We start from the raw sequence: 21008 nt of genomic DNA, 5'->3' as shown, positions 1-21008 counted from the left end.
AGCAAGCTTTTGCATAGAAGGCAGTCTTCAGTGCAAGCAGGATCAAACTGAAGAAGCATAAGTTGGTACAATTCACCATACTGCAAGATTGGACATACATAGGGCAGGGCCCAGTTGTTAATGCTAAAATGTTTGACAGAAAAGCCAAGCTTTCACAAGCATTTTGAAGGAGGAAGAGGAGGAGACTGCTTGTTCTCCAACATGATATTTCAGTACAATGGCACATGGGGAAAGAAGAACCCGGCAAGTGGATGTCAGAGATCAACAGTTTGTTACCAGCGTAGCTTTCCAGGAAAACCTGTCTCCTCCAGTGAAGGAATTAATATAAAAAAAGAGAAAATCTAAAATATTATAATATTGGCAAAATTCCTTCTAGATGCTACACCACACCTGCTATTAGAGCTAAGGACTTTCATAGCAAGCTGCTCATGGTTTAAAAGTAAATGGAATAACTGAACGAATTCTCCCATCTGGCTTCTTCAAATAACTTTTGAAGCTCTCTTTCCCAGCTTAGTAAATAAAGATACAGAAATAGAAAGCCATAATGCATGGGCTCATTACAGCCAAATGGAATAATGATCAGATTGTCTTATCTTCTAGTTTTCAGAAGGATTTAATCTTCCTCTGTCTTTGGGAAATTAGTCAATGTCCATGAAAGCAGAGTATAAATGATACACACTACATACCTTGGTTTCTGGAGCAGGTCCCAATGCAGCAGAACTCTCAGGAGGAGAATAACTGTACCCTGCAGGGCCATTGTCACGAAGATCCAACCCAGGAAATTCATCTCAAAAGGACTCACATAAGAATCGATTCCAAAGCTGCTTGTCAGATCAAACTTGATCTGATTGTAGGAAAGTTCTAGTAAACCCTGACCCAAGCAGAATGGTGGGAAAACAACAAAGGCCCATTTGAGGATGTTGTAAATATTCTGCAAATTCTGTACAAAAAAAAAAGGAGCTGGTTGGGGTTGGGCAAAAGCAAGGAGGAGAAAATGTTGAATCTCTTAGAAATAGAAAATTAAGCAGACTTAAAGGCTATGAGATTTATTCTATTCTCACTCAAGTTTGAATCTGTTGCAACTCCACTTACTTCAGTGGAGTCTATTCTTATTTACACCAGTGCGAGATAAGAATCAGGCCCTGGACCATTTCAAAATTTTGAAACTTAAGTTCATATGCAATTCTAACCCACAGATGATTTTGGATACACATGGTCTCTTATTCCTAAGTTTGTGTGGTGCCTAATGCAATGGTTTTGGGTCCCTAGGTAGTGTCATAATACAAACAGCAATTGTTTCCACCTGAAACACTACCAACAGCAACATTTTTAGGGATCTAGTATTCTCTAGATTCTTATATATAAACAAATGTCTCTACTTTTTCTTGATAAAATTAAGAGTGAAAGTCATGGTAGCATGACAATAAGTATTAGCGAATGTGTGTTTAAGAGCAGTACCAGAACATATGTAGTACTTCAGCAATATATTATATACGTTTTGCAACATGTAAGCACAATGGAATGATCAGGGTCAGTTTACTCACCATTCCTTTGCTCTTGCAGTTTTAAAATTTGAGTGCCATAAAAACCAAGCCACAACCCTAGTCAAATTTGTCCTCAAATGTGAACCCCAAACCTGAGCCAAAATTTAATCCAGATCTATATTCAAACATCACTTCCTCAGCATAGCCCATTTAGATATGTTTTGAAAAGTATGGAGTTTCCATCTCCTTCTCTCAATTCAAGTGCACAATTCCCATTGAGATTAACATTAAATGGGAGTTACATTAATGCACTGAGGGAATGTATTATTATTCACACAATACACTATATCTCCTTTAAACAACTGACTTACCACTTATGTCAATATTATTCAAACAAATTTTGCAACACACATTATCTATTCAGTGGATCTGAACAGCTCCCATTATGTGCAAATTATGAATTAAAGGTCTGGAAAATATTACAGTTTCAATTAAAGCTGTTTTTGCATTGAGTGCAATTCTCTTTTTTTTTTAAACAAGTAAAGCCAAAATGACTTTTGGGTTTATAAAATGTTGTGGGGAACAATAACCTATAATGATTTGGGATAAAGAAAAAGTGAGATATTTCATTACAATTTAAACTGTAACTGTTTGGCGTTGGAAAATACATTCCTATACACATAATTTATGGGAACTGGTGCTGAGGGTACATACTGACCTGTTCTTTGGAAACTGCAGCTAACAAATGAGGCAAGAGGGTCACCAGCATGGTACAAAGACCAAACACAAAGTTTAAGGAGATATAAGAAATGAAAGCTATGTCTGAACTTGAGAAGAATCTGGACATCAGATACATCCATGGTAAAGTTGCATATCTGAAACAAGTAAAAAAAAAAATAGAACCACATCATAAATAATTTATGGTTTACTCCACCAGCTGACTTCTGAGCTCAGTATCCTTTGCATCACTGAAAAGAAATAGAACAGGAACTCATTGATTTTACAATTAATAACTCCTTTCCGAATCCTTCAGCCTCACCGGTGGAAACACTTGCGTATCTGGCTCACCATATTTTCCTATATTTCACATACATATGTACTGCTATGTGAGGACCAACTGTAACTTGTTCTTTTCTGTTTATTAACCTCATATCTTTTCTTTCCTGGCTCCAGGAAGCTCACCACCTTGATTTCTGAACAGTTGTAAAACCAAGCCATTTTATACACTTCAGCTACAATGAGACACAGTAAAAAGAAACTTGTTTAATGGTAAACTTTGGTCACACAGCTGTCATCTGTTCACCGGAAAAAAAAATTATAGCATGCTGGAATTGCAACTAAGAGCTGTGAAAACGATGTCCAAGTGATAGCTTATATCAGCTACACACAGCACATTAGCACTCTGAATTATCTATGATGGACAACTGTTTAGCACAGTGGTTACCACTAAAACATCAACTTTAACTCACAGTTCCCACACAGTAGTATCTGAGATATGGCAAAATAGCCCTGACTGCTAAAAGTTGAGTAATATTTAGGTGACTAAAGAAAGAGTGGGCAGAGATATGTTGCCCAGTCAGACCATCTGGTGCACAAAAGAGCACAAATGTCAGCTTCTTGACAAACAAGAGTGAGATGTACCCACAGAACATTACCCATAAGTGTAGTCCAGGGCAGTCACTTGAACATGAACACTGTGCAAAGAACAGCATATAGGAGTAAAAAAATGCAAAGCAGGACATGCTTACCAGAACTATCGGGCAAAACTGCATATACAACATAAGCAGCTCACACACCAAAAACGAAATTATTCATGTCCTTTTGAAAAACTAATGTCTTATTGAAACACAAGCTATTGAGCTCACTCCAGGAGTCACTCGGTGAAACACTATAAAACTGGGTGTTCTGCAGGACATCAGATTAAAATAAACAGCAACAGGCCAGAGGAAACCATAGTATTTTGCACTTTTATGGCACCTTCTTTGTAAGGATCCCAAAACACTTTACAAATTTCAATGAATTAAACCTCCCCATTCCCCTTGTTAAGTTGTAGGTGCTATTATCCCCAGTTTACAGACACAGAGAGGTCAAGTGATTTGCTCAAGGTCTCCAAGGAAGTTTGTGGCAGAGTTTAGACTAGAACTTTTATTTTCAAGTTTCCAGTTCCATGCCTTAACCATCTTTCCTCCCCTTTGTGCTGAAATCACTTCTCTGAATTTTATTGAGTTAAACTAGTGTAAATACAGAATAACTCCATTGAAGACAATGGAGTTCAATGGCTTAAGTGGAGTTACATCCGTATTAATGAGACGAAAATTTAACCTACAGGTATTTTGCCTGACTAAGAACCAAGAATATAAAAATTTAGCTTTAAAATTGTCTGGCAGATCACATAAAGCCCATACCAGTCTCATATTCTATTTTCCTGCCTTCCCTTCCTGCAAAAGTGAGTTTAAAGCACCACATATATCATGAGATACTTTGAATTGAGGACAGGTCATTTTGGACAGATGTGAATGAAAGGTAGTGCCATACAACATTTCTGCTACCAGGCAGGAAAAAAAAAATAAAGACAGAGAAGCTGTGTCATGAATTCTGGATATTTTAAAAAATGTCAGTAACCCAACTTGAATTAAGACACCTGGAAGATGAATTTTTTTAAGCAAAATGCTTTCAGTAATGTTAAGCTTCTGTCACATAACTGGGTCATTAAGGGTTTTTTTCTTTATTTTAGGTTGGACAAAGCCTGATAAAATGCCTTTTTAAGATCACAAATTGTTACTGAAAAATTTAAAGGGAAAAAAATGTGACATGGAATATATATATAAGGAAATTGCAGGAAACATTTATGGCAGTGGGGGCAAGAGGAAAGAGTCACAAAAGTACTTCACTGAATGGACTGTGTGTTTGGAGCCAGGAAGGGGTGGTGTGTGAAGAAGGCCTAGTACAAATAAATATATGCATTTGTATGTCACGCAGCATTTCCTGGAGTCTTGTTAAATTTATTGAAGGTTTGATTGGTACAGTACTTTTTAAGATCCACTGATACAGGAATTGATCCTGCACCACTGAAGTCAATGGAAGTTACATCACTGACTTCAACTAGAGCTGGATCAGGCCTACACAGTACAAGAAGGTTTATCCTTAATGGTTTGAACTCCGCTCTGCTTTTGTAGAAGCTCAAGCTCTCTAATTAATAGTCACATGTTCTGAAGTAACTTCAACCATAACTTGGCTAAAATAACAAAAATAATGCTAGCACTAATACCTCGTAACAGCATCATACCTCATAGGACTGATCCAAAGCCCACTGAACACAGTAGAAGTCATTCCACTAGCTTCAGTGGACACTAAATCAAGCTTGTGCTTGTTTCCGGTCCGTTGGTGTGAGGAGAGAGGCTAGAATTTAAGTAGTTCTTCATTCACATATTATGGTCAACAGCAGAAATAAAAAAGGATTCAACATTTATATAGATAATAAGGACACAGTTATGTTAGGTAAGATAAACATTTACAAGGGATATATTTCCCCATGAATAAACCAACCATCAACTGCTTGAGGTAAGGAAGAAACCTCCTTATTGGGCAGCATATTCCATAATTCTTTATCTTACACTTTCCTCTCAGTCACCCTGCTGGAAACAGGGTATAGGATTAGATGAACCATTGGTCTGACCTAGTATGGTGATTTCTATATGCTTATTATAAAGCAAATACCAAGCTATTTCACCTGTAAAAAATTGACTTTGGAAAATTAGCTGAAGCAGGCCTAGGTAAGTGCTTTCCCATCTCATAATATTTGTTGGAGGTGTATCCTCAACCAGTTTGGAGCTCAAACTTGGTCAACTTTCTCACATCAATGAATATAAAAAAGACAGTTTCAGTTCTTAAGTGATATTCTGCAATCCAGCCACTGAAATTCAAGCCTGGCTATGCTACTATTTTTGGCACCTAGATGAGTCCTTTAGTGAGAATAACACACAATCAATTTCTAACAGTAAAAGATTGTTGTGCAGCTTGAGTGTCTTCTTGAGACATTTTTAGTACTACTCTCATTATGAGTGAACAAATCTCCCTTCCATTTCCCCTATGGCGTATTCAGCCTCATCCTGCAGCTTGTTCTCTCATTATCCATTGCCGCCTCATAATCGTCTGCAAAAACAGAAAATCATGCACCCAGCAGCAGGTGCAAACCAAGTCTAAAGATTTCTGTTTGTAAGAAACAAGCCATAATTCTAGAGCAGCATCTCCAATCACATACCCAAAGAGTATCAGCAGGAGAGCTGTGGCTGCCAAGTTTTCTCGGAAAGTGAAGGCTGATAACTGGAAGGCAGCAATAACACCGATAGACAGGCCGACTGGAACCAGGTAAAACAGCTAGAAAGAGAAGAAAAACAGAAACATTGCAGGAAAGCATCTCATAATGGTCTTATCCAATGAACATAGAAATATTTTTGGAACTGGTAGCAACTCTATTTTACATAGCATGCTAAAAATATGTAGGTAGTGGAGTTCTGCGATCTTGTACTCAGTAGTTTCACCACTGAGCAGCTGGAGTACTGTCCTGCTCAAAAACCCTGCGAAAATACAATCCAAGTGTATACATTTACCTTTGTTCCAATCCAACAATCCTAATTTAAGAAGCTAGCTCCTGTATGTAATAGATCCATGTGGGACTGCTGCTCCAATGCTCCCAAATTATATTGCACGCATTTAGTATGGGCAGCAGCAACACAACAACCACTAGGGTTTCACTGAACAATTCAGCAACAGCAGAGCACTGAGAGACAGTTTCAGCCTGACTTTAATGAATAACATATGCAGGTGAAGCATTACCTAAGATTTTTAACAGAAACTGACACTGTTTGCATTTACACACATTAGTAACATACACCTAGACAATAAAGAATCTAGCCTCTCCTTGATAACTGTTTTGTTAATGGGAGATAGGAACATGTAGTATAGGGAATGATAGCAGTTCAAAGGATCAGGCACAGGACAGATTCTTCTCCCAGTTCTTGGGTTCTTATCCCAGTTCTACCAATGACCTGATGTGTGACCTTGGTAAATCACTTCATCTCTCTGGGCTGATGCTTATCTCCCCATGATTTGTCTCTTCTGTCAATTTTAAATGTCAGCTCTTGGAGGCAAGAACTGTCTTGGACTTAGACTCTAAAGTCAGAAGGGACCATCATGATCATCCAGTCTGACCTTCTGCACATTGCAGGCCACAGAATCTCACCCACCCACTCCTGAAATAAGCCCCCTAACCTCTGGCCAAGTTACTAAAATCCTCAAATAATTATTTAAAGATTTAAAGTTACAGAGAATCCACCATTTACTCTAGTTTAAACCATCAAGTGACCTGTGCCTCAAGCTGCAAACGAAGGTGAAAAACCCTCACAGTCTCTGCCAATCTGACCTGGAGGAAAATTCCTTCCCGATCCCAGCTATGGTGATCAGTTGTACTGTGAGTATGTCAGCAAGACCCACCAGCCAAATACCTGGGAAAGAATTCTCTGCAGTAACTCAGTGCCCTTCCCACCTAGTGCCCCGTCTCAAGCCATTGGGAATCTATGCTACTTGCAGTCGCAGATGGGCCATATGCCATTGTAGGCAGTCTTATCATTCCATCCCCGCCATAAACTTATCAAGCTCAGTCTTGAAACAACTTGGGTTTTTTTGCTCCACTGCTGCCCTTGGAAGGCTGTTCCAGAACTTTACTCCTTTGATAGTCAGAAACCTCCATCTAATTCAAGCCTAAACTTGTTGATGGCCAGTTTATATGCATTTTTTCTTGTGCCAACACGGGTCCTTAACTTCAATAACTCCCTCTCTGGTACTGCTCCCTCAGATGTATTTTTAGAGAGCAATCATAACTCCCCTCACCCTTCATTAGCATAGGGTAAATAAGACAAGATCCTTGAGTCTCCTCTTTTAAGGCTGATTTTCCATTCCTCTAATCATCCTAATAGTCCACCTCTGCATCAGCTCCAGTTTGAATTAATCTTTTTTAAACATGGGAGACCAGAATTGCACACAGTATTCCAGATAAGGTCCCAGCAGTGCCTTGTAAAATGATACTAACATTTCCCTGTCTCTACTGGAAATACCTCACTTGATGCAACCTATTCATTAGTCTTTTTTCACAACTGCATCACATTGGCAGCTCATAGTCATCCTGCGATCAACCAATACACCCAGGGCTTTCTCCTCCTGTGTCACTTCGAATTGATAAGTCCCCAGCTTATAAAATAAATTCTTCTTGTTAGTCCCTACGGGCATGAACTCGCACTATTACATTTCATCCCATTTCTGTTAGTCTGGTTTACAAAACCATCCTAATCATCTTGTATGATACTCTGATCTTCCTCCGTATTAGCAATACCTTCCAACTCTGTGTCATCCACATTAGCACATTTCCATTTTTTGTGCCAAGATCAGTAATAATAATTGCCCACAAGACCAATTCTTGAGGAACTCCACTAGTAACCTCCCTCCAGCCTGATAGTTCATCAGCAGTATGACCTGCTGTACTCTCCCCTTTAGCCAATTCCTTATCCTTTCAGTTCTCATATCAATCCACTTCTTCTCCAATTAACTTATAATTTTCCATGAGAAACTGTATCAGATGCCTTACTGAAATCCCGGTAGATGAGATCCATTGCATTTCCTTATCCTTAACGTTATTTTATCCCAATTAGTGTTTACCTCTATATCCTTAACTACTTTTCCTTTCAAAATTGTTCCAAAACCTTGCATACAATTGAGGTCAAACTAATAGGCCTGTAGTTTCCCAGATCACTTCTTCCCCCTCCCCCACTTTCTTAAAAATAAATATTATGTTAGCATTTCTTCAGTTGGAGCATACAGCCCCTGAGTGTACAGATTCATTAAAAATCCTTGTTATTAGGCTTGCAATTTCATGTGCTAGTTGCTTTAATATTCCTGGATGGAGATTATCCCCCATCCTCCCCTTCCTCCCCCCCATTTAGTCCCAATAAGCAGTTTGAGTTTGACGTCTACCTTGGGTGTGGCAATTTCCATAAACTCACTCCAATTATTCACATTGCCACTACCCCAAAACTCTTCATTACCCTTATCCAAAACTGAGGCAAAGTATTTGTTTAAATGTTGGACCATGTCTAGATTATCTTTAATCTCCACCCCAACCTCAGTGCTTAGCGGTCCCACTTTCTGTTTATATGGCTATCGAACCTTTTACTATTGGTTTTAATTTCCTTTACAAGGTCCGATTCTGCTTGGTTTTCCACAATTCTCACTTTATCCCTACACTTTCTGACCTTCAGGAGGTAGCTTTCCTTGCTGGTCCTTCCCATCTTCCATTCCTTCTAGGCTTTCCGCTTTCTCTTAATCACCTGTTTGAGATGCTTGCTCATCCAGTTTGGTCTACAACCCTTCCCTACAATTTTTCCCCACTTGCTTTGCAGATTTTAGATACTTTAAGTCAAAGTTGTAGAAACTAACTCCACACCTTGTATGCCTGTATCTGAGTTAGGAAGTTCTCTGCATATGAATACATATATTCTATTATTTACTATATACTATTTCATCCTGCTTGCAGTGCACATGTTATTCAAGCAGCTGATCAATTTTTAGCCCCTGTGAAAGGACCACACAGTACGTTTATGTTGGCATTAGGGTTGAAACACTGTATAAGTAAGTTTGGGTGAATGTTTTCATTAATACTACCTGTTTTCAGTTGGTCATAACTTTCAGAAACTTTCACTTATTAGTCTGAAAATTTCCCAGCCTAGTAACTGCCCAAAAGTGAATTAAGGAAAAAAATCACACACACACACACACACACACACCCTTCCCCCACCTCCACAACTATTATAAATAGTTTTATGCAACAGTGTTCCACAAGTGCAATTTTCAGCTATGCAGGGACCCTAGAATACTTCAGTGTGAACACTGAGTGGAACAAGATGTTGTTTAAAGAGCTCCAGTCCATGGATTTTTTCACTAGGGATTTCCATAAAAATATTACTTTAAGTAGATGTGATGGTTTTGCAGATAAGGACTGAAACATCCTTGTCAACGTTGAGGTTGCACATGCAATCTTAATTTTGCCCTCTTTTTGTGTATGGTTTATGACACAACGTTAATTTAAATTGGGCCCAGAGCAACACCATTTTTCATAATATTTTTTACATATTACATTTTTCTTATTATTGAAGATATTAATGGAAATATTAATTCAATTAATGGTCATATTAAGAACAGCTAGATTATCATGGGATAATGGATCATAAATCAATATTAAAATTTATCACAAATCTAAGGAAGATTATCTAATTAATGACATATGACATGATCTGAAACTCTTTCAAAGCCTGGGAGGAGTCCACGTTTGACTTTTCATATATTCATGCATTCAGAATCTCTAACTTACCTGCAGTCTGATTAGCATTTAAGCAGTACCTGTTCTTTTCCAGCCCAGGACACATCATCCAGAATATGTGACAACATTTTGAAAGCAACGGACTGGCAAAACTAACAAGGAGCTGACTTTGCTGCACAGTCAAGTACAAGGAGAAGCTGTGCCCTCACTATGAGGGAATAAGTTCTCAGTCAAGCCCCCTTATTTGAAATGAGAGCAAAAGGAATACAGAAATTTACTGGCTAAATAAAAGGCTTTTTGTGTACATGTTCTCTTATTTCAAGTTTGCTCAAGTGCGAAAGTCCCATTTTAGAACACAGATGGGTGAAGCTCTAGTGTTTCAGATTCAGAAGAGTTTGAGAAAGAACCACAAATGTTCTAAAAATCTGTGTCCCAAGGATAACTTTTGGTGTTTTCAGTGATTTCAATTGCCTTGTGCTAGAACTGGATTGCGTTCTGAGTCCTTCTTTCCCTGAACTAAGCATAAGGAGTACTGCAGAAGTGTGCTCCTCCCTTGTTATACAGATTGGCTGGAGTGCTTTGAGGTGAAGCTGCTGGATAATTGAATTGGCATCAATTTGTTCCAGAGGCAGTAGAACCCAGTCTCACAAGCCAGAAAAATCTCCTCTTTGGGAAAAAACCCACTAAAATAATTAAACAGAGTACACATATATACACAGTGATTTTACTGAGCTCTTCTGGGAGAAGGGAATTCATCTTCAGCATGCCAGGAAGTCGGAGTCTCTGCTTTGGCTCTGAAAAGATCAGTGTTGCATGGTCTTTTTGTGGATGGATTACGGAATCCATTATTATATTGCTCTATCACACTGTGAATAAGTTGCACTGTAGACTGGCTGCAAGCTGGAATGGTGAATTTTATTCCCTCACCCAGATTAGCTCCCTGCACAAAGACTAATTTCTCACATTTTGTAGTGGAGCCATGAATTCCAACCACAGTGATGATTTAACTGCATGGGTTAAATCCTACTTTCCAAAAGTCATTTCCTACTCATGCATGTTTTGGTGTCTTTGCACTTGGTAAGTAAGGAACTGATTGGAAGAGATTTAGAAAACAATACTGTTCTTGATATTTTCAAAGGATGGAAAGATTTTCATATTTTTCTGTGCACTGACTGCAGATGAAGAATGTTAGTTTGTAGGAGACTGAATTAATGTTGCTAATAATCTAACCTAGCTGCATGAGCACTGAAATGTTTAGTGGAACTCTCTTTGCAAGATAGAGATTTTACTTGTATGCCTGCATCTGAGTTAGGAAGTTCTCTGCATATGAATCCATATATTCTATTATTTACTATATATACATCACTCACAATGGAGAGTGCAGTTTACAAGTCCACTTTGGAAAACACAGAGAACACAATCCCTGCCTGGTGGAGTTTTATATTACAGTGGAAAAGCATGAATGGGTATAATACAGTGGATATATACAGAATAGATGTTTGAACATGTAACAATCAAACAGGGTGTTACCCTAAACATTTCTAACAACAGAATTCCATTGTATTAAAAATGTATTTTATTATGAACACAACTCTTCCACTAGTCTGAGTCCACCCAAAAAACCCATTCAGAAATATACCTGCAGCCAGGGCCGGCTCCAGGCCACAGCGCACCAAGCGCGTCCTTGGGGCGGCATGCCATGGGGGATGCTCTGCCGCTTGCCGAGAAGGTGACCAGCAGCTCCGGTGGAGCTCCCGCAGGCATGCCTGCGGAGGGTCCACTCGTCCTGCGGCTCCAGTGGAGCATCCGCAGGCACACCTGCGGGACGTCCACCAGATCTGCGGGACCAGTGAGCGGCAGAGTGCCCCTCGCAGCGTGCCACCGTGCTTGGGGCGGAGAAATTGCTAGAGCTGGCCCTGCCTGCAGCCATGCAGAGACATGTGTTGCCTTACACAGTACATACCATATCATACAGGAAGTTAGCAAGCCAGTAGGTCTTGTAGCCAAGTCCAGCTATGTGCTGCAGCCGCTTTGTACCAGATACTCTGTCTTTCACTACCGAGCTTCCAATGGATGCCGTAAGGATAGAAAAACCCAACATGATACACAGTGCCACTCCACACTGGCGAACATTCTCCACTCTGGGATTCAAAACAAAATGGTACCATTAAAACAAAGGCAGGCAAATATTTTCAAGTCCCATTTATTACCAAAACAATTGCTACTTATATTGATAAATAGGAGATTAGTAGTATTATGCACATATAGACACATCCACAATACAAGTATGGATATAGAGATGTTAGTATCTCTTAGTAAATATTAACCTTTTTAGTCCTTTTCTTTCTGTATACTTGATTCATTTATATCTTAACTATTCTTTAGAATCGTTAAGATATTAACAAAGAGTATGTTGATTTCTAAGGCTCAGAACATTGGTCCTTGACTGATAAGTAACCCTATTCAGGAATTCTGTGCTGTATCTTATAATCCATGGCATCTCTATGTCAATAGAACTCTTGATAGTCTGAGAAACAATCCCCTTAACATACATACATATATGGTGTAAAATGCTTTCATAAGCATATATAACCCTGCAAAACTGATAAGAGATTATTGTTGCAGCAGATGTTTCCTTTAGAGAATCAACAAGGAAGAATGATTATGAGGGAAGAAAGACTCCACTGAAAGATATTATCTTGAAGAATTGTTGGTCCTCTCAGCTGTAAATAATTACACCTTCACATATAAATCATGTAAACTGAGAATATAAAGAAATCACATCAGAACATATGGTTGGGTTTTTTTGGCAAAGACGGTGTCTGCTTGAAAACCCTATAAAATGACATTGGTGCTGGAATTTAGTTGAGGTATAAAACTGCATCCCTCCAGTTAGAGTGAAGAAGAAAGACAGACACAGATCTTGATCTTACAACAAAAGTGTGCTAATGTATCTATTTTTTCTGTATTCTGTACTATTCTGTATTGAATGCTGTACTAATCTCTGATTGATAATCTTTGATTAAATGATTCCAACTGAGCCTCTTCTTTGACAATTTTGAATCATCATTAACTCAGACTTGCAACGGAGAGAACATACAGATGCACTTTGACCCCAAAACTACATGTACATGCTGCGCTCATCAAGCCAATCAGAGAATAGGAACAAGACAATGCAACTTCTTTAACTAACTGACACACACACTTCAGGGTTTGAATATTTACAGTGAACACTTGGCAAGATTTTCCCTCTTCACAGAGGATGAACATCTTTATGTAGAAACTCTAGTCATTCCAAATAATGAACACCTTTGATAATTTTATGTCCTGATTTCAAACTTTGTGAACAGAAAACAGATGAAGTTCAACAATAAGTTATACATTATAATTTTTAATCTCCAAACTAATATATGTCTGATATGCCCTTGCACTATATACTGGCAGTGGACATACATAGCTAAATGGACTTGTGTATCACCAAATTTCTGCCTATAATATACATGTGTTTTAATCTGTAACATTCATTATTTGGCCATTGGAGCTTTTCTTTTTATTTGATGAAGAGTTTACTTACATTTTGTCCTCATCCAGAAAGGCTCCTCCGTATGGATGGCTATAGAGCGTGATTCCTGTGAAGGGAAATTAAGAAAACCCCACATCAATGCTACAAGTTCTAGAATTAACAGACCCTGAAATTTATATTAAAAATCATTACCTTGCGGGGAAAAAGAGATATTTATAAAACTTGTCAAAGTTCCTTTGTGATTTTCAAGTTATAAAGTTGTTTCGGAACTTGTTTTGTGAACAGAGTGCAGAGGTGGCAGAGTTTATGATAATGAGCAATAGAATAAGAAAGAGCAATAGAGAGGAACAGAGAATGATGAAAAATGAAAAGGAGAGGAAACAAAAGAAAGATTATTTTATTTTGAATATTCTCACTTTGATGGGTAGGCATTACTTCATATCTCAATGGGCCATTCACATGGAGGATTGATGTTAGCAGCAGGGCCGGTGCAAGGATGTTTCATGCCCTAGGCAAAACTTCCACCTTGCGCCCTCCATCCACCCCATGCCCCTGCCCTGAGGTGCCCTCCCCCACGGCAGCTCCCCACCCCCAACTCTCCGCCCTGAGGCACCCCCTCCCCCACCCCAGCTCACCCCTGCTCAATCTCCACCCAGAGCATGCTGTCGCTGCTTCATTTCTCCCACCTTCCAGGCTTGCGGTTCCAATCAGCTTAGGCGCCACAAGCCTGGGAGGCGGGAGAAGTGAAGCAGCCACAGTGTGCTCGGGGTGGAGACGGAGTAGGGGTGAGCTGGGGTGGGGAGTTCCCCTGCATGTGGCCCCCCCCTTACTTGCTGCAGGCGGCTCTCCCCGCTCTCCCCTGCCCCAGCTCCCTCCGCCTAAATGCCAGCGGCGACCGGGGCGGCCGAAGATCCAGACGCCATTGTTGCTGCCGAAGAAAATGGCATCCCCCAAATCCTAGGTCACCTAAATGGTTGCACCAGCACTGGTTAGCAGCTACACAGTTAAGTCTCTGACTGTCCACACTGACCCTATGCTGTGAAATTCTCAGCCAATCTGTGACTAGACAATGGGAACTGATGATGCTCAGGACTCAAGTGTTGACCTCTTGCAGGATCAGGGATTAAGGCTACAAATTGGCCCTTTGATTTCTGAATTCCAGTTACACAAGGATGTTATATTTGGCAAATATACCATACATTGACCTAATATAACTAACCAATGATGGATGGAGTTTACTTCTCTGTATGGGCTTGATCCTGAAAAGCGTTTGAGAGACATTGTCAAATTAGAAATTATCCTCTGCAGAGAAATTGCTGATTTCACAGGAGTTACGTATGGGGGGAAATGTAGACCCCAGTATCCTACATTAACCTTTATCTGATTGTATTATTTTTATTTTTTAAATATTTTATTTTTTTAGTCATCTATTTTTCACCTTGAATGTTTATTTCAAAAACTGAAGGCAGTTTTCAGTGTCAGACAATTCTCCTTTTGCTCTTTTTGTTGAAGTGGGGGTCGGGGGGCAGATTTTCTTCTTGGAGGAAATCCACATTTTGCTCAGGATGAGATTTTTACTATTTTCATGCACAATTTAAAAAAAGCTTTCACATCAACTATTAATTGGACTTGCTATCTTTACATTTAGGCCATAATAAACCCACTTCTCTGTCCTACAAGACAATAATCTGATTCCTCAGTGGCTGAATTTGAGACTGAAGGAACTGGATTATTGCCAAGGAAAACAGAGGCATTGTGATATCATAAAATATAATGATATCATTAAATAATAATACTAGTTTTAGTTATTTTATTTGTCCATTTTCTGGGATGTTCAAACTGAGATGTTGCATCCTTCATTTATTTTATGTCTCCATATCCATTGGCAGATGAGGCCATTTGGAAGAACACTCATGAAAGTTGATGATAACCTGGAGCTGAGTCAATTTCATTCCCATTTCTCTCATCCATTCGCAGAATCTTGTCATTGGCCTTAGATACTAACCTGTTTCCTCACCCTCCCAACTTCTGACAGATCCCTTCCCCTGCAGAAGCCCCCTCCAAATCTGGGGATCACTCACAACAGTGAGAAAGGGTAAACCCTAACATACAATTCAAGAACCTCATGGTTGCTGAGCTCCTGCTCTGTCCTGCTGAATGTCATTTAAGTACTCAGCCACCTCATAGCACTATGCCTTTTCTAACCTGCCCTGACCATTCACTCCTCTGCAGTACCTGCCCCTTCATGTCTCTCAGTATTAGGACAAAGATGAGACTGGGAGCAAGGTAAATAGTACAAACAGATTAGGGAGGAGAGGTAGCTCTTGGTTAGAGGGAAACCAGACAAGCTGCAGCCAGCCCCTTCAAACCAGCCCCTTCTTCTGTCTACAGATTGTCCCTCCTTCTTGGTGCAGGATCCAGTGCTGTCCTCTCCACGATTGTTCAGCACTGGCCAGTCCTGATGGATTAAGACCACTCACGGTCAGCCAGTGTCATACGGATTCATGTCAGCTCTCTTGCATTTGGACTGGGGAAGTGAGTTCAATTGTGTTATACATCAGTAGTGGATTTGTTTCACATAAGAGAGATAATAGGGATTCTATGGTAATTTATGTACTTTATATATTCTCTTTTCATGATTAGTTATGAAGGTTGTTATTAAAATCTAAATGGAATGATTGATATTTTACCAGTGTTTAAATCACATCTGTGGGTTTTCTATGAACCTGATTTCTTTTGTAGAAAATGGTTCTCTAGCTGAAGTATCAAAATAAAAGAAAATTAAAGGCTTGAAAATGTAAGATTTCCTATTAAAAAGTAAAATGCCTGATCTGGTTGGCTGAGAACACTGCTAGTGTGATATCCAGTCCTATGTTTGTGTTGGCTTTTGCATACAGCCAGGTTGTTGAAAACTAGTAAACTTATAATAAAGTCATTACACTTCAGGGTTGAGAATTTACTAGGATCTGGGTTGGTGGCACTGCTGAGCTGGCAGAGAAGTGAGAGCTCTGCAAAAAGAAAGGATGGTCAGATCAAGGACTATAGCCCTTTGATCTCTAAGCTCTCCCTGACACAGACAACACCATCTGAAGATTCCTCCTGCTGGCTGAATCAACAGCTGTCTGGTTGGGGCAGAAAGTTTACCACAGACAGACTTCAGGAGTTACAGATTTTTCATGGTATCCTTACAGACATGTGACACTGCCCTTTGGTATAATAAAATTTGCTAAAATGGATCCTTCATTCTAGATGAAACATGAGATCAATTTGCAGCTGTTGGAGGAGGTGCTGTCAGCACTGCCTTTAATGACACTCAAGTATCAGAGGGGTAGCCGTGTTAGTCTGGATCTGTAAAAGCAGCAAAGAATCCTGTGGCACCTTATAGACTAACCGACGTTTTGGAGCATGAGCTTTCGTGGGTGAATACCCACTTCCTCAGATGCATGTAGTGGAAATTTCCAGGGGTAGGTATATATATGATAGCAAGCAAGCTAGAGATAACGAGGTCAGTTCAGTCAGGGAGGATGAGGCCCTGTTCTAGCAGTTGAGGTGTGAAAACCAAGAGAGGAGAAACTGGTTCTGTAGTTGGCAAGCCATTCACAGTCTTTGTTCAATCCTGAGCTGATGGTGTCAAATTTGCAGATGAACTGAAGCTCAGCAGTTTCTCTTTGAAGTCTGGTCCTGAAGTTTTTTTGCTGCAGGACGGCCACCTTAAGGTCTGCTATAGTGTGGCCAGGGAGGTTGAAGTGCTCTCCTACAGGTTTTTGTATATTGCCATTCCTAATGTCTGATTTGTGTCCATTTATCCTTTTCCGTAGAGACTGTCCAGTTTGGCCGATGTACATAGCAGAGGGGCATTGCTGGCATATGATGGTGTATATTACATTGGTGGACGTGCAGGTGAATGAACCAGTGATGGTGTGGCTGATCTGGTTAGGTCCTGTGATGGTGTCGCTGGTGTAGATATGTGGGCAGAGTTGGCATCGAGGTTTGTTGCATGGATTGGTTCCTGAGCTAGAGTTATTATGGTGCCGTGTGCAGTTACTGGTGAGAATATGTTTCAGGTTGGCAAGTTGTCTGTGGGCAAGGACTGGCCTGCCACCCAAGACCTGTGAAAGTGTGGGATCATTGTCCAGGATGGGTTGTAGATCCCTGATGATGCTTTGGAGGGGTTTTATCTGGGGGCTGTATGTGATGGCCAGTGGAGTCCTGTTGGTTTCTCTCTTGGGTTTGTCTTGCAGTAGGAGGCTTCTGGGTACACGTCTGGCTCTGTTGATCTGTTTCCTTATTTCCTCGTGCGGGTATTGTAGTTTTGAGAATGCTTGGTGGAGATTTTGTAGGTGTTGGTCTCTGTCTGAGAGGTTAGAGCAGATGCGGTTGTACCTCAGTGCTTGGCTGTAGACAATGGATCGTGTGATGTGTCCGGGATGGAAGCTGGAGGCATGAAGGTAGGTATAGCGGTTGGTAGGTTTTCAATATAGGGTGGTATTAATGTGACCATCACTTATTTGCACCGTGGTGTCAAGAAAGTGGACCTCCCGTGTAGATTGGTCCAGGCTGAGGTTGATGGTGGGGTGGAAGCTGTTGAAATCGTGGTGGAATTTTTCCAGAGTCTCCTTCCCATGGGTCCAGATGATGAAGATGTCATCAATGTAGCATAGGTAGAGAAAGGGCGCGGTGCGGCCCCGCTCTCCAGCTGGGGCAGCGGGGCTTGCCACGCTCTGGCCGGGGCTCCAGCCGGGGTCGCGGGGCTTGCCACGCTCTGGCCGGAGCTCCAGCCGGGGTTGCGGGGCTTGCCGCGCTCCAGCCGGAGCCTCCAGGCTTGCCGCACTCCGGCTGGAGCGTGGCAAGTCCCGTGGCCTCGCTCTCCCAGCCGGAGTGCGGCAAGCCCCGCCACCCCGCTTTCCCGGCTGGTGCCCCGGCCGGAGCGCGGCAAGCCCCACCACCCCGCTCTCCCGGCTGGAGCCCCGGCCGGAATGCGGCAAGCCCCGCCACCCCGGCTGGAGTTCTAGCTGGAAGAGCGGGGCCACACCGCGCTCCTGCCGGCGCTTCGCTCAAAGGAGCGAGATCATGGAAGACCCCGGAGCATACCGCAGCCGAGAACCGGGGTAAGTTTAAAAAAAAAAATTAAAAAGGTGCCTAAGGCGCGGGGCCCGATTCCCCGGAATCAGTCGAATCAGCCTAAAGCCAGCCATGCTCAAGTGTCTCAAACTTGGCACCCAACATTTGTTGACACTCTGAAAATGAAGACCTTATATTCTGTCTGAATTTCCCCAACTGTAACATGACGACAATGTTTCCCTCTTTACTTCTCAGAGGGATTATGATAATTGATTAAATTATATTTAAATTCAGCAGAATGCCCACAAAAATCCTAGTGGCACCAAGATTACTCACTCAGCTTATTCTGATAATTGTCCCTTAAAATGTTTTCTGTATTTTGGACATAAGTCTGGATGACCGGGCTCTACTTCTCCTGCAGCTGGAAGCAAGTTATAGCATGAATACTACCCAATACTCTTTTTTAAAAGGAGATAGCTATAGAATCACTTTGCTTATCTTTCCCAGAAACCCAAAATTGACCCTGAGCACCTCTCTTGAAGGAGGAGAGGCAAAAACCAATTTTGCAGATCTACCCTGTAGAGAAAACTTTGGCGATAGCTGCATTATTTGTTTGACTATTGTGTGTGCCTCAATTTACCTGCTCATTGTTATGATGCTGGCTACATGGGATCAAAGAGTTAACCTCGGCTGGAGCTCTCAACAGATGAGGGCTGGAAAATGGACAATGACATCAGATAAACCTTCCTGCCTTGGTGCTTAAAAAGATAGCTGAGGGGTCAATTCCTCTGAAGTCTCACTTTTGCTAGGCTCTGGCTAGCAAAGCTATTAATAGGGGAAGACACTGGCAGGAAAGCAGAGATGCAGACCTTTGGTTCTGATAAAAGTAGCCCTGAAAACACACTGAGGATGAGAGGAGCAAAGACTCTCTGAGAAACTGCTAGGGATGCTCTCTGTCATCCCAGCTCCCTGAATAGATGCATTGGACAAATGGGACCTATCTAAACTTGCAAGAAGAGGGTGAGGGGGTTAAGCAAGATAGATTCAGGTAGATTGTTTATTGTCTAAAGATCTGTTTCTCTGAATGCCTTGACTCTGAATAAACAATGATTTGCTTTATGAAACCTGTTTGGTCACTGGAATTACCACTTGATAGCGGTCCTGAAGAGGAGTACCTGGGATAGGGGTCAAATCCAATCAGACCTGCTGAGACATTCACAGTTGATAACCAGGATAGCTGCAGCTCAGCACTTGGTCTCAGAGAGGCAGTTGTGGGGTTCCACCCTGAGATGTGAAAGTAGTGAGACTTATCGCCTGGGTGGGAGATGCACTCCAAAGGCCACACGGGGGCTTGAGATGCAGCTAGCTTGGTAACTGTGACATATCCAAAAGTGCTAAGTCTAGAGCCAGACTCTCAGCTGATATAAATTTGCATAGTTGTACCAATTTATACCTGCTGAAAACCTGGGTAATAGATTATACAGAGGAAAATCATCCACACTTACAATAATTTTCTGAGCCAAATAAAACAATATGAAATTAGTGAAACATGCAAAACAGTACTAAAGAGGAAATGGCATCAAACATTCTACTGCAAAAGGACAAAAGTTTTTCAGTGACATTCTCAATACACTGAAAAATACCTTCCCTTCTGCATGCACAAAGGCCTGTATTTATTGAATGCAACAAAGGAGCCAGAGGAAATACTAACAAAAGTGTAAAACGACTAAGCCACTACTAGACAAGGATCGGCAGAGGCTAAGTTAGGTCCCATACAAGGAATCATCTCATAAGATCACAGAATACATACAGATAAAAGAAAATGGGACAACTGCCAGGAAACAAAAATCCATGGGGAATAAGATGTGCCCTACGCAGTTGCATGACACAAAATTTACTGAAAAAGTAAACTAGTGAAAGAGCTACCCTTTACTCATTAAGTCATAGTACTGAAAATAAAATGTGCAATCCACAAAGAAGGACATAGTCACAAAATGTAAACAAGCCTCCTTAAAAATAGAACTACTGGGATAACTATCTTCTATTTCCAAAGCACCCATAAGAGAATGCAGCTTAAACAAAAAAACAGATTTTTTTTAAATGAATACAAATAATTGGAGTTGACTCTCTGGTCTTGGTCAATTGTCTTTACACAATATCTGTCATTGTCATGCTTAGTTCAGAGCAGTACTGCAAGTTGCACTCTTTCCAGAGTACTAAATATTGTTCTTAATTAGTAAATTGTTGCCAAGAAGTTCCATATAATCTAAATTGAAAAAGAAAAAAATAGAGACATAAAATGGCATACTATATTAAAATGAGCAAATGTGGTTTGATAGATCCATACATATTTCATTTATTTCTTTTTTTAAAACTTTACTTTTCTAATCTACCAGCTCTTAAAGTTCTCATTTCTAATCACCAGGGCCCTCTTACTTTACATATATATTTGTCCTGACACAGCTGTTAGTGGGAGATGGAATGTACATATTGGTTGTTTACTTGCCTTTATGTGCTTTTTTTTTTATTGTGTAGACTTGCTATGATGGCTTTTGTTAAACTGAAAACCAAG

General features: G+C 40.7%; 1 protein-coding gene across 1 annotated transcript in view; it reads right to left on the bottom strand.

Moving 5' to 3' along the window:
• The window catches only part of ABCA13 (ATP binding cassette subfamily A member 13), a 281591-nt gene that overhangs the window by 60174 nt on the left and 200409 nt on the right, over positions 1-21008 (bottom strand). The window contains 5 exon segments of the mRNA XM_030551464.1: positions 687-940; positions 2203-2359; positions 5746-5861; positions 11816-11993; positions 13427-13481. Of these exon segments, the coding sequence (XP_030407324.1) occupies positions 687-940; positions 2203-2359; positions 5746-5861; positions 11816-11993; positions 13427-13481 (760 nt within the window).

Source organism: Gopherus evgoodei, chromosome 2 (genome assembly GCF_007399415.2).
Source record: "Gopherus evgoodei ecotype Sinaloan lineage chromosome 2, rGopEvg1_v1.p, whole genome shotgun sequence".
Lineage (NCBI taxonomy): Eukaryota > Metazoa > Chordata > Testudines > Testudinidae > Gopherus > Gopherus evgoodei.
This window is presented reverse-complemented; position numbering and strand designations above follow the sequence as displayed.